We start from the raw sequence: 14,037 nt of genomic DNA on the forward strand, positions 1-14,037 counted from the left end.
GCATTTATAAAGAGGCTCTCTGTGGAGATGTTATCCAATAAATTGAGAACCAAGCTACAGAAGAGGATGCTACTGAAGGTGATTAAAAGCTTGGCTAAAGGCCAGAATTTTAAGGACTGGCCTCAAAGGATATGGGGGAGGGGGGGAGATGAAAATGATTTAGGAAAGAAATTCCACAATGTCTAGAGGGCTGCTAACAGGGCCAGCAAAGATGGAGCAACAGAGGCGGCCAAAAGGCCAAGGTTGGAGGAACAGAACTTTATTGGTTGTGGGGCTGGAGGAAGTTAGAGATGGGGGACAGGCAAGGCTATGATTTGAACATGAAGATGTGAATGTGAAGTTCGAGTCACGGGGGGAGGGGGGCAGGGAGCCAATGTAGGTCAGGAAGAGTTGGGACAGACATTAAAATCGCCTAGATTGAGGAGTTGCTCAACGTAAAGGAGACATCAGTGAGAAAAGTTGGATGGGACTGGAGTGGTGGGCAATGAGTAAATTAACAAATAGATGTTAGAACGGGTGAGCTGTGATTAAAATCTGAAACCTGAGGTGGGATTTTGGTCCTAATATGGGGGTAGGAATTTAATTGGGCAGGCCCGGAATTTCCTTCCGTCGGTTGGCTTGCCAGTTCCCTGCCATTGTCCTGATTCCTGTCCATTTTCCTGGAGGCCAGAATAAGTGCAAATAGCTACCCACCAATATGTGACTAGTAGCTTGTTAAGGCAATTAAGAAGTCAATTAAGACCATTGATCAGAGGCTGACTGGAATTTCCGAATAAACCTGCGCCACAACTGCGGCCACAGGATGGTGAGGTTTCCCTTCCAAAGTAGTGGTCTAGCAGCTCTGGCCATTTACGATTTTAAATATTGCAACAATTCTGAGAGACCACCTCAAAATGGAGGTGGCCTAGCTCTCCCATGTCTGTAATGGTGGGCCTGGACCCCTTCAATGGTGGAGGGCCTCCTATTGGCTCTCTAGCTTCCTGAACATGTCTGCCATTGGACAGTGAGCACACCCTCTGGCCACTAATTGGACAATCTCACAAAAATCACTGTTTGGAAGCTGTTCTGACACAGTGCTAATATCTATATCAAATGTCAAACAGAAAACCCTGCGCTGATAGTCGATATTCACCAGTTAGCCAGACATGAACCTTGCGGATATTGCTAGTACAGTACTGTGTCTTACATCTATCTGTCTGAATACTGAGCATTTGTAGAAGGTGCTGTGTATCAAATTTAGTTGATTAAAATAAATGCAGCTAGGCACTGCATTGGTGCAGTGTGGCCCATGACGAGTTATATCCTTCGCCGCTTGCACACCAGTCTATACACGCCCGAGATCCAGGGAACCTGTGACCCCCCCCCCACCCCCCAACCTGATCCAGCTTGACCCAAACCACCTAACCTGAGATCTGGCAAGATCTGATATCTGACAGGGCATTGCTCCTGTTCTTTCCTGTTTTGAATAGTTGTGCCTGTGTAAGAATTGGTAGAGGGTGCTTTCTGGAAATTTAGAAAAGTTGTGTGGTTCAAAGTAGAGCCTTTAACCTTTACTTGGCCTGTATATTGGCTGGTTTGCTATTGCTTGGTGCTGACCACAGATGGGTAAGTTTGCAAAATCTGACAACAGATCTCCAGAGTGCATATTGGGAAATAACAGTTATCTATGGTTTTCTGTTCATTTATGTCTTTCTCTGCAGGTGCATCTCCTCTTAACTGTGATTGATTTAAATGTCAAAGGTCATGGACCTCCTGGAGAGGGTCATCTTCCACCTAGGGGCTTTTCACAGTAGCTTCATTGAAGCCTACTCGTGACAATAAGTGATTTTAATTTCATTTCATTTCATCTCCTTTCGATGACTCTGGCTCTTTGTCTTTCATTTATACACATGTCCAACTATGTGACGATGATATTACTGAATTATTATCTTGCACAGCAATCAGCAGCACTTACTGTCAATTTAAAGAATGATTTGTACATCTCAACTTGCTAGCAGCTGTAAATTTAAATGCAATAGATTAGAACACACAAATGTTCAATGTTTTGAAATGAGATTGCCCAAGCAAAAAGATTGTAAAACAAAACAGTACTTTTCACAACCTTGGGTCATCTTAAAGCTCGTAACCACTTCAAAAGTACTTCATTGGCTGGAGTAGATGTAGTAATTAAAAAACATGAGAACCAATTCGGGCACAGCAAGATCCCTGTAATGAGAAAATGATCAGATAATTTGTGTATTAGCAATATTAATTGAGGAATAAATATTGTCCAGGGTACAATAAGAATCTCCTGTATTTCACTTAATAATATAGTGAGCGGCACGGTGTTATAGTGGTTAGAACTGTTGCTTCATAGCTCCAGGGTCCCAGGTTCGATTCCCGGCTTGGGTCACTGTCTGTGTAGAGTCTGCACATTCTCCCTGTGTCTGCGTGGGTTTCCTCCGGGTGCTCCGGTTTCCTCCCACAAATCCTGAAAGACGCGCTGTTAGGTGAATTGGACATTCTGAATTCTCCCTCTGTGTCCCCGAACAGGCGCCGGAGTGTGGCGACTCGGGGATTTTCACAGTAACTTCATTGCAGTGTTAATGTAAGCCTACTTGTGACAATAAAGATTATTTATTTATAATGGGATTTGTTTTACATATATCTCAGGTTAAGGTCTGGTCTGAAAGTCGATACCTCCAGAAATGTAGTGCTTTGCTCAGTTCTGCACTGGAGGGTGGGTATGCATCTTTAGAAAGACCCTGTAGACCAATATTTTCTGAGTGCCTTAAAAAGCTGATATGAACACTGCTGGCATGTCAGTCAATGTGGGTGATATTGAAGTGTCAGATACTGTGGGTGATATCGAGGTGTCAGACACTGTGGGTGGTATCGAGGTGTCAGACACTATGGGCGATATTGGGTTGTCAGATATTGTGAGTAATATGGGAGTATCAGTCTCTATGGGTGACATCGAGTGTCAGACTCTGCGGGTGACATCAGGGTGTCGGAGTCTGTGGGTGACATTGAGTGTCAGACTCTGCGGGTGACATCAGGGTGTCGGAGTCTGGGTGACATCGAGTGTCAGACACTGCGGGTGGTATCAGGGTGTCGGAGTCTGTGGGTGACATTGAGTGTCAGACACTGCGGGTGACATCAGGGTGTCAGAGTCTGTGGGTGACATCGAGTGTCAGACACTGCGGGTGACATCAGGGTGTCAGAGTCTGTGGGTGACATCGAGTGTCAGACTCTGCGGGTGGTATCAGGGTGTCGGAGTCTGTGGGTGACATTGAGTGTCAGACACTGCGGGTGACATCAGGGTGTCAGAGTCTGTGGGTGACATCGAGTGTCAGACTCTGCGGGTGACATCAGGGTGTCAGAGTCTGTGGGTGACATCGGGGTCAGATACTGTGGGAGATATCTGCCTGTCATACTGTGGGTAATATCGGGGTCAGATACTGTGGGAGATATCTGCCTGTCATACTGTGGGTAATATCGGGGTCAGATACTGTGGGTAATATCGGGGTCTCAGATACTGTTTGTGTTATCTGTCTGTCAGACACTGGGTGATATTGGGGTGTAAGATACTGTGGGAGTTATCTGCCTGTCAGACACTGTGGGTGATGTATGAATCTGTATATTATCATGATCACTGGAATTGTTCAGAACATTCATCAATGCAGTAAACCCACAATCCAACTTTTACATGGGGATACATTAAGTGGGATTTTGGTGGATGCAAATGCAGATAAATGAGTAAATTTGGCCGCAGTGTGGTTCCAGTATAAAGCCACCATGTTAATAATGAATATTAAATGTCTCTGGGGAAAAGCGGTCTCACTCTACATTTTTGCTGAAACTTCCCAAGAAAATCTTGGCCAGTTGAACTCTTTTCAGTGTAAATGTTTGCCCTCATTAAAACCTTGGGCGGGATTCTCCGACCCCCCGCCGGGTCGGAGAATCGACGGGGGCCAGGGTGAATCCTGCCCCCGCCGTCTCCCGAAGTCTCCGGCACCAGAGATTTGGAGGGGGCGGGAATCACGGCACGCCGGTCGCCCCCCCCCCCCCCCCCGGCCCCCGGCGATTCTCCGGCCTGCAATGGGCCGAAGTCCCGCTGCTGTCATGCCGGTCCCGCCGGCGGGAATCAAACCACCTACCTTACCGGCGGGACCAGGCGGCACGGGTGGGCTCCGGGGTCCTGGGGGGGGGGCGTGGGGCGATCTGGCCCCGGGGGGTGCCCGCACAGTGGCCTGGCCCGCGATCGGGGCCCACCGATCGGCGGGCGGGCCTGTGCCGTGGGGGCACACTTTCCTTCTGCGTTCGCCATAGTCTTCACGATGGCGGATGCGGAAGTGACCCCCTCCCCTGCGCATGCGCGGGGATGGCGTCAGCGGCCGCTGACGCTACAGCACATGCGTGGACTTCCGCCGGCCGGCGAAGTCCCTTCAGCCCCGGCTGGCGTGGCACCAAAGGAATTTCCCGCTGGCCGGCAGGGCGCCAACCACTCCGGCGCGGGCCTAGCCCCTCGAGGTTAGGGCTTGGCCCCTAAAGATGCGGAGAAATCCGCACCTTTGGGACGGCCCGACGCCGGAGTGGTTCACGCCACTCCATCCCTCCGGGACCCCCCCGCCCCGCCGGGTAGGGGAGAATCCCGGCTCTTGTTCTTTCAGTTTGAAAGCAATAATCTATAGGCGTAGATCACCACAAAAGTGTCAATGATGCAATCTATAATGGTCTCAGTCTTTGCCCAACTGAGCCAACATTTATCCCTCAACTGCCACAGAAATTGATAGTCTCAACTGCTATTCAAGGGAGTGTGTTGATGGCAAATTGACGACCACATTCTATATTACATCAGTGATAACCTTCAAAATGTATTCCACTAGTTGTAGACCACTTTGGGATATCCTGTGGTCACAAAAGGTGCTATATTGATACATTATTTTTCCTTTCAGGTGTAAGCTGCATCACTGCCACATGCTGTGCCTTTGATTATAATGCACGTCCTTTTGTGTACTTCTCCTGCAGGTTGTTAAAATGATGATTGTGGTGGTGTTTACTTTCACCATTTGCTGGCTGCCCTACCACATCTTCTTTCTTGTGAGTAAACAGAATCCAGATGTCAACAGCTGGAAGCCCATACAACAGGTTTACTTAGCTGTGTTCCTCCTGGCAATGAGTTCCAACATGCACAACCCTATCATATACTGCTGCTTAAATAGCCGGTAAGTCATCAGCTTGTTTGGGAGCATGGTGGGGTCAGGAGAATCTTTCTACTCAGCATTTGAAATCAATGGTGTTGTCTATGTATAGATAGCTATATATATATTATATACGGTTTGTAATTAGTCTTCCTTTCCATAAATACTTGGTGGACATTTCAAAATCCTCCCCAAAACAGAGCAAAATGCATCATTTTTGGGAATGCAGGGTAAGTTTTATCTTGTATGGCCTTCTTTCGTCTTCAGGTGGGTACAGGTTTCCTTTTCAACTTTCAGCCAGCCAATGAGTAAACGAAGACCGGTTCAGGCTAAGAAGATCTCAACTTCGATTGCTAGTTTTGTCAAACTAGTTTGGCCAGGGTATTGCTGGGGCGGCACAACTTTCAGCAACATTTCTGGCTGAATTAAGGGAAAACCGGTCCGATTCTCACTCCCAATCTGCACTTCTGTATGACCTTAGTGAAACCCATAATTATCATTTCATTATCCTGAATCAGTTGCCCACCGGGTAGTGGCTGGGAGTCAATCCAAGCTCGAGCTGCCCTCACTGACAATAGTTTGGGGGTGGGATAGTGGCAGGGCACAAAATTACACATTTGCCCATCTCAGATCAGCCTCAACTCATCAGCCCAAGGTTTGGCTCTCACATCTGGAACAATGTGCACTGTTTTTGTCCCCTTCTTTCAGGAAGGATGTAAATATGTTGGAAGCAGTTCAGAGAAGGTTGACTAAACTAATACCGGGAATGGGTGGGTTGGCTTATGAGGAAAGGTTGGACAGGCTAGGCTTGGATCCTCTGGAGTTTCGAAGAGTAAGAGATGACTTGATTGAAATCTATATAACCTTGATGGTGAACGTCGGGAAGCTTTTTCCTCTTGTGAGAGAATCTAGTACCCGCTGTTACTGTGGGGTCGCCCATTTAAAACAGGGGTGAGACGCAGTCTTTATTCTGAGGGTTGTGAGTCATTGAAACTCTCTTCAAAAGGCAGTGGAAGCAGAGTCTGAATATTTTTAAGGCATAGCTAGATAGATTCTTGATTAACAAGGGGGTGAGAATGTTATCGGGGGTGGGCAGGAATGTAGGGTTGAAGTTTCAATCAGATCAGCCATGATATCATTTGGACGGTGAAGCAGGCTCGAAGGGCAGTTTTTCCCTCTTGGGAGAGGGAGGGAACAATGAGAGGGAAAACAGCCCTCTCCCAATACACATCGACTGAAATTTCTTGTCTCTTCAAGGGGCGTTTACCCTAAGCCCTCATCCCCAACAATGACCTGTAACTTTCGGTACCGGCCTTTGACCTCACTATGCTCGGCAGGATCAGCAGTGGAGTTGGTGGAAGTTGCATTATGGCTCACATACCTATGTTACTGAGTTTCAGTCCCTGTATAGTTGGGGTTCACTTTACCTAACATTAGGATACTCAGGTGCCTTTAGCATTCTTTTTTGTCTGTATGCTTGCAGATTTCGAGCAGGGTTCAAGAGGGCTTTTCGATGGTGCCCCTTCATTGAATTTTCCACCTACGATCAGCTGGAACTACAATCAACCAGGTTTCAGCCCACCCGACAGAACAGCGCCTATACCATCTCCCGCATGGAGTCCAATATGACGGTGGAGTTTGACACCTCTGAAAATGATCATGCAGAGGCTTGCAACAAAAAGGGCACAACTTTACGGAATATGAGTTTTAATGGACACTCGCGAAGTAATTCCAAAAACACTTCCAGAAGTTCAAGCTTCTTCAGTCAGACAAACACCTCTTTGGACGAATACTCATAGAACTGTAGATTGTGTTTTTTCCATTAGTCAACTGGGCATGCTCAATTCAACATGGAAGCTGGTTCCTTCGTATCAGTTTGGCTCAGTTGGAGGCCATCTCAACTCTTGCAACAAATGACCATGAATTCAAGTCCCATTCCAATGATGAAACCCTATTCTAGGTTGGTGCTGCATCGTCAGGCGTACCAACCTGATGTGACCCATTTTTATGGCCTTGACCAGGCAGAAGCAGAGCTGAACATGCGATTCCATTCCTGCTGTAGACTCCGAGCCGTCATGCAGATGACGAGCCGGAGTTCCCTCCTGGTTCAGGCAGGAGCCTCCTCTGAATCTGCAAGTCCGGCCCTTTGCTGTTTTTGAAGGACACTGGTGCAATTTTCATGTTTCAATGGGTGGAGAGGGAATGCCATGTTCTACCCATTGGAACGAGGCATGGGGCAACCCAGCCAGTGGTCCTTAAAAGAACCACCACTGATTAGTCAGGAAATAAATGTGGTGCCTACATTGATGAACTGCCAATGAACAGCGAGTGCCACAATCACACTACCTGTGTCTCGCTGAAATAAAAGTAATCCGCATCAAAGCCCGCCCACCCCTTAGCACTAGATGAGGAAAAGCAGAAAATTGTCCTGACAAAAAGCCATCCTTCAAACAACAGCTGAGAATCGGATTTGCTGTTTCTGAAAGTTTGTTCCCTGTAATTGTGGCTGCCCTTTATACCTAAAATAAACAGTGACTGCACCTCAAAAGTAATTCATTGAAACTACCGAGTTCATTAGGGTTACCTGTGGATGTGAAAGGACCATTTTCAATGCAAGCTTGTTCATTTCTTTTCCCTACAAAAGAGTGAAACAGAGCCCGTGGTGTACTGAATAACTTTTAGAAATACTCAGCAATGAGCCATTTTTGTCCTCCCATTGTGAAGTGTGTAATTCTTCTGTCAAAATCAAAATGGCCTGGGTTTTGAAACTACGTTGTTTTTATTAACCCATCAAGTGTATATAAAATATGGATGGAAACTCGACCACTGGGAAAGCGAGGGTGAAGGAAGGCGTTCTGGTGTGAGCAATCACTTATTGTCTGCCTCTCAATTTATTGCATTGCGTAAATTTCTCAAGTAATTACCAAGATTCTGTAGGTGACTCCATTTGAGCTTTGCCAACAAGCTAAATGAATGGGATCATGTTCTAAATTCTCAGCCTTGCAAGCTCTTCAAATACATTGGTGGAGAGTCCTTATCCAGAGCTTGAAGTCGAGCAGATTAAGAAATGATGTGTAGAACATAAATTAAAACAAAGAGCATCTAGGAACACCATTGAAGCTAAAGCAATGGGGGAGGGGGGGGGGGGGGAGTATGCGGAAAACATCAGTAAATCCAGACTGTCCCGGTGAGAAAGTGTTCCACATGTGGTATACATCAGCTAGTTGCTGAGGGCACTGTTAGTATCTGTTGTATTGTTGTAATGTTGTAACAATACCTTAGGCTTATTTACCATATTTACAAAGCATCAATCATTCATAAGGGATTGTGTAAACACATGAGAATTGTTATACATTGCTATGAAGCTTGAAAACATCAGAGCTGTGCGTGTGCTCCACGCAATGCAAAAGTGAAACTCAGGCTGGGCTGCATGACACATTTCCCTTCTATTGATGCCATGCTGATATTTCTTAAAATCAGGTTATAACACCCCTTTTCTTTTTAAAGTTACTTTCCCCCCCTTTCAAAGAAGTATAACTATTTACAATGCAGGTTCATGTTTAGTTACTATTACCTAAGTATATGGAATTGATTAACCTATGAATATCTAAAGCATAAAAGTAATATAAGATCTTGTAATGGTAAATTGTTTGGAGGTTTCTTTGTTTGCTCTCAGTGATCCATGGGATTGCTATCTATGGATGTTGTTCCTAGTTGCATTTGGGAATTTGTCCACGATGCAATAGAATGCTATGGCGGTTGAGGAGTTGGAATGGATCTGATTTGTCCTCAGTTCTGTCTTACCATCATGCCTTTGTGTGCAATGACTTCATAGGACCTTGGTTCTGAACAAATCCTTGTCCCCTCGACTGGTTGCCATGTACCTTTTGTGGGATCCGGGATGCAATTTGTTTTCCCAATTCTATACCTGGATTTTCATCTTGCGTGTTGGCCATTTTCCCTTGCAGTTTTAAAAGTTGCTCTCTACTTTTTGAGAAAGTAAAATGGATAAGAATAGGTAAATTGGTACTCACTAATCTGCCAAACATGAGTCAACCAGCAGGCTCTGAGGCGGGAGGGGAGCATCAAACAGCATGGGCGGTATTCCTTCTCCCACCCCGACCCAGACATGGTTTTACTGGCAAGTGGACAGGGCCTTTCCCCAATTCAGGCCCATAAGTGGCCACCTAATGGCCACCTAAGAATCTTTTTGCACCCAGCTCAGTCAATCATAACAACAAATAAATAGAAAAGTGGGGCGTGGGATGCAGTTGTGAGGTAAAAGGTTTGTTTTCTGGTTGCTTTTCTTTCACCTGCCCCTTTACCTCTTCCATGCTTAACATCCCAGGCACAAAACACTCATTCCAGGTTAAGCAGCGTTTCACTTGCCCCTCTTTCAATTTGGTCTACTGCATTCGTTGCTCCCGATGTGGTCTCCTCTATACCGGAGAGACCAAACACAGACTGGGTGATCGCTTTGCTGAGCATCTTCGGTCTGTGCGCATTCAGGACCCTGACCTCCCCGTTGCTTGCCATTTTAACACAAGAAAGAAATGGTGCCAAGTGGGCATTGCTGACTGCCAACATTTATTGGCCATCCCTTGGTAAGATGGTGGTAAGACATCCTTTTGAGCCGCTGCAGTCCATGTTGTGTAGGCACTCCCAAAGTGCTGTGAGGGGGTTGTGATTTGAGGAATTTGATGCAGCAATGTAAATAACGACGCTATAGTTCCAAGTCAGGTTGGTGTGTAACTTGGAAGGGAACTTGCAGGTGGTGGTGTTCCCATGCATCTACTGCCCTTGTCCTTCTAGGTGGTAGGGGTGGCAGATTTGGAAGATGCTGCTGACGGAGCATTGGTGAGTTGTTGCAGTGCATCTTGTGAATAGAACATGCTGCTGCAGGGTGCACTGGTGGTGGAGGAAGTGAATGTTTAAGGCTGAACCGGGCTTCTTTGTCCTGGACAGTGTTGAGCATCTTGAGTGTAATTACAGTGGTATTCATCCAGGCAATTAAGGAGTATTCCATAATAGAACCAGAGAAAGGATATGGCACAGAAAAAGACCATTCAACCCATGCCTTTGCCAGCCAAAAAATAAAAAAACTAGCTGCCCATTCTAATCTGCCTTCCAGCACCTGGTCTGTAGCCTTGCAGGTTCCAGCACTTTGGGTGCAGGTCCAGGTAGCTTTTAAATGAGTTGAGGGTTTCTGCCTCCACCACCAAACCAGGCAGAGAATTCCAGACACTCATCACCCTCTGGATGAAAATGATTTCCCTCACGTTCCCCCTAATCCTTCTACCATGCATCTTAAACCTGTGCTCAGTGATATTTGAACTCTCCACTAGGAGAAACCGGGCATTCCTGTCTACTCTATCCAGGGCCTTCATAATCAGACCACCCCTCAGCTCCTGCAGTTCCAAGGAAAACGACACCAGCCTATTCATTCCTCAGAGTTGCAATTTTCCAGTCCCTGACAAATCTCCTCTGAACTCTCTCCAGGGGAATTATATCCGTCCTGAGATGCAGTGACCAGAACTGCGAAATTCCAGCTGTGGGCTTAGCAGTGTTCTCACACAGTTCCATCATTACATCCCCACTTTTGTATTCTATACCTCTTCCAATGAAGTAAAGCATTCTTTACCATCTTATCCACTTGTCCTGCTACCTTCAGAGAACTGTGGACATGCACTCCAAGGTCTCTCAATTCTCAGCTCCTTCGCCTCCGCCGCATTTGTTCCGATGATGCCACTTTCCAAAATGGTGCTTTGAAAATGTGTTCCGTCTGCGTCAACCGTGATTTCCCACTGACAGTTGTTGGCAGGGCCCTCAACAGTGTGCGGTCCATCTCCCACGCCACTACCCTCGCCCCCTCCTCTCCCTCCCACTCGTTCTTGCATTTCACCCCACCAGGCTCCGTATGCAAAGCATAATCCTCCGCCATTTTCGCCAACTGCAGCGTGATGCCACCACCAAACATATCTTCCCTTCACGACCTCTGTCAGCATTCCACAGAGACTGTTCCCTCCGAGATAGTCTAGTCCACTCCTCCACCATACCCAGTACCTCTCCCATCACCCATGGCACCTTCGCATGCAATCTCAGAAGGTGTAACACCTGCCCCTTTACCTCTTCCATGCTTAACATCCCAGACCCAAAACACTCATTTCAGGTTAAGCAGCGTTTCACTTGCACCTCTTCCAATTTGGTCTACTGCATTCGCTGCTCCCAATGTGGTCTCCTCTATATCGGAGAGACCAAACGCAGACTGGGTGATCGCTTTGCTGAGCACCTTCAGTCTGTGCACATTCAGGACCCTGACCTCCCCGTTGTTTGTCGTTTTAACACAAGACCCTGCTCCCATGTCTACATGTCTGTTCTTGGCCTGCTGCAATGTTCCAGTGAAGCGCAACGCAAACTGGAGGAACAACATCTCATCTTCCGGTTAGGCACGCTACAGCCTTCTGGTCTGAACATCGAATTCAACAACTTCAGATGATCAGCTCTACCCCACCTCGACCCTTTTGTGTTCATTCCATTTCTTTTTAACTATCTTTTCCCATTTCTTTCTTTCTTGTCTTTCTTTATATATATTTACAACCCTCCCCCCATCTTATCCACATTTCGTTACCCTTTCTCCCCTTTGCTTCCCCTCCCCCCACATCTACATCTGTCACAGTTCATCCTCTGGTGTTAGTTTCTCTGCTGTTTGACCTTTCACATCTTTTGTTCTCTCTGGGGACTGCCATTAGCACTCTTTCCTCTTGGTTTCTGTAGCCATAAGCACCCGGTTTCCCTGGGTTTCTGTGGCTACGACTCACCTTTCATTCTCACTCCACAGTATAAATATTTCCCACTCTCTGTCTTTTAGCTTTGACAAAGGGTCATCTGGACTTGAAACCTTAGCTCTTTTCTGTCCCTATAGATGCTGCCAGACCTGCTGAGATTTTCCAACATTTTCTCTTTGGTTTCAGATTCCAGCATCCGCAGTAATTTGCTTTTATCTCTCAACTATCTATCCCTCTCAATAACCTCCAGTTTATTGTGTATTCCCTTGCTTTATCTGCCCTTCTCAAATGCAATATCTCACAGTTCTCTGGATTATGGTCAGCACGGTGACACAGTGGTTATCACTGCTGCTTCAAAGCGCCAGGACCCGTATTCAATTCCGGCCTTGGGTGACTGTCTGTGTGTAGTTTGCACATTCACCCTGTGGTTGCGTGGGTTTCCTTCAGGTGCTCCAGTTTCCTCCCACAATCTAAAGATGTGCAGGTTAGGTGGGGTTACGGGGATAGGGCGGGGGAGTGAGCCTAGGCAGAGGGTCAATGCAGGCTTGATGGATTGAATGCCCTCCTTCTGGACTGTAGGAATTCTATGGATTCTGTTCTATGGATTCCCCTGTATCACAATGGGCTATTACTTTTCTGACCAGTTTGCCAATGTGGGACATCGTCAAATGCCTTACTAAAATCCGTGTGGACAACATCTACTGCCCTTCCCTAATTGCCCTTGAGAAGGTGGTGGTGAACCGCCTTCTCGAACCACTGCAGTCCAGGTGGTGTATACACACCGGCAATGCTGTTATGGAGGGAGTTCCAGGATATGGGGCATTAGGTGGTAATCAGCAGAAACATTATTTGCCTAAGTTTGACCTGATGCCATAAAACAGGGTGGCACAGTAGCGCAGTAGTTAGCACTGTTGCTTCACAGCGCCAGGGACCCAAGTTTGATTCCCGGCTTGGAATCTGTCTGTGCAGAGACTGCACGTTCTCCCCGTGTCTGCGTGGGTTTCCTCCGGGTGCTCCGGTTTCCTCCCACAGTCCAAAGATGTGCAGTTTGGGTGAATTGGTCACGTTAAATTGCCCTGTAGTGTCCAAGTGTTAGACGGGGTTGCTGGGTTACGGGGATGTGGTGGAGGTGTGAGCTTAGGTAGGGTGCTCTGCCAGGGGCCAGTGTAGGCTCAATGGGCCAAATGGCCTCCATCTGCACTGTAAATTCTATGATTCTATGAAATTTCATGGGGTCTGGAGTCAATGTTGAGGAGCCCAGTGGCACTGCCTGCCAACTGTATATAATTATGCCACCACCTCCGTTGGGTCTGTCCTGCTGATGGACAGAGCATGGGTACCCAGGAGTTTCCCGACGGCGTGGGGCTGCCCCACAATGGGAAACCCCATTGACCGGTCAGCGTAATAGAGAATCCCGCTGGCGAGTCGGGGCAGAAAAGTGCCGCGGCGGGGCGGAGAATCCAGCTCCCGATCTCCGGATTAGTGACTGAGGAATTTGAAACATTGGCCGTAAAATATGATTCCGATTGTAATGGACCTGCTATAATTTAGGTGGATAATTAGCGGTATTGCTGCCAGATTTGCTGAACTTTTGCATCATTAGGTTTTCTACACTCAGGATTCCTCAGTGGTCTTCATGACCACCAACTTCAGGGAAGTGATTAAGACTTTTTTTTTAGTTTAAAACAAAACACCAACCCGCTCCCATCCTTCCCCCTTCGGCAATCATCCATCCCAGGAGATCAACTGGATCAAGCAGTAAGTAGCCTTCTACATGATAGGATCTCTTAAACCAATTGAGAAATGATCTGGCTCCTTCAAATCCCTATGGCTTCTCACTTGCTTGTTTTATTCCCCGAGTCAACCATATTCCTGATACTCATACCAGATGAGATTCTCTTCTGCACCCACAAAACACAATTTTCTAACATTTCCTGAAAACCGCCATTCATTTTTTTCTCCACCTCATTGCCTCATACTGCCGGTCCAGAGATTACTCACAAACCTCAATTCCCTTGGAATTTGAGCAATACCACAACTTCATCAAACAGGTGGCAGTAAACCCTCTT

General features: G+C 46.8%; 1 protein-coding gene and 1 long non-coding RNA gene across 2 annotated transcripts in view; one reads left to right on the plus strand and one right to left on the minus strand.

Annotated features, from left to right (window-relative positions):
- LOC119970215 (neuromedin-K receptor-like) overlaps positions 1–10,960 on the plus strand; it is a 106,765-nt gene extending 95,805 nt beyond the window's left edge. The window contains exons 4-5 of the mRNA XM_038804472.1: positions 5,011–5,207; positions 6,667–10,960. Coding sequence (XP_038660400.1) covers positions 5,011–5,207; positions 6,667–6,982 — 513 coding nt within the window. The 3' untranslated portion in view covers positions 6,983–10,960. The remainder of the gene's footprint in view (positions 1–5,010; positions 5,208–6,666) is intronic.
- LOC119970216 overlaps positions 1–14,037 on the minus strand; it is a 107,380-nt gene that overhangs the window by 39,616 nt on the left and 53,727 nt on the right. The window lies entirely within an intron of this gene.

The sequence above is a fragment of the Scyliorhinus canicula genome, chromosome 8, assembly GCF_902713615.1.
Source record: "Scyliorhinus canicula chromosome 8, sScyCan1.1, whole genome shotgun sequence".
Classification (NCBI taxonomy): domain Eukaryota; kingdom Metazoa; phylum Chordata; class Chondrichthyes; order Carcharhiniformes; family Scyliorhinidae; genus Scyliorhinus; species Scyliorhinus canicula.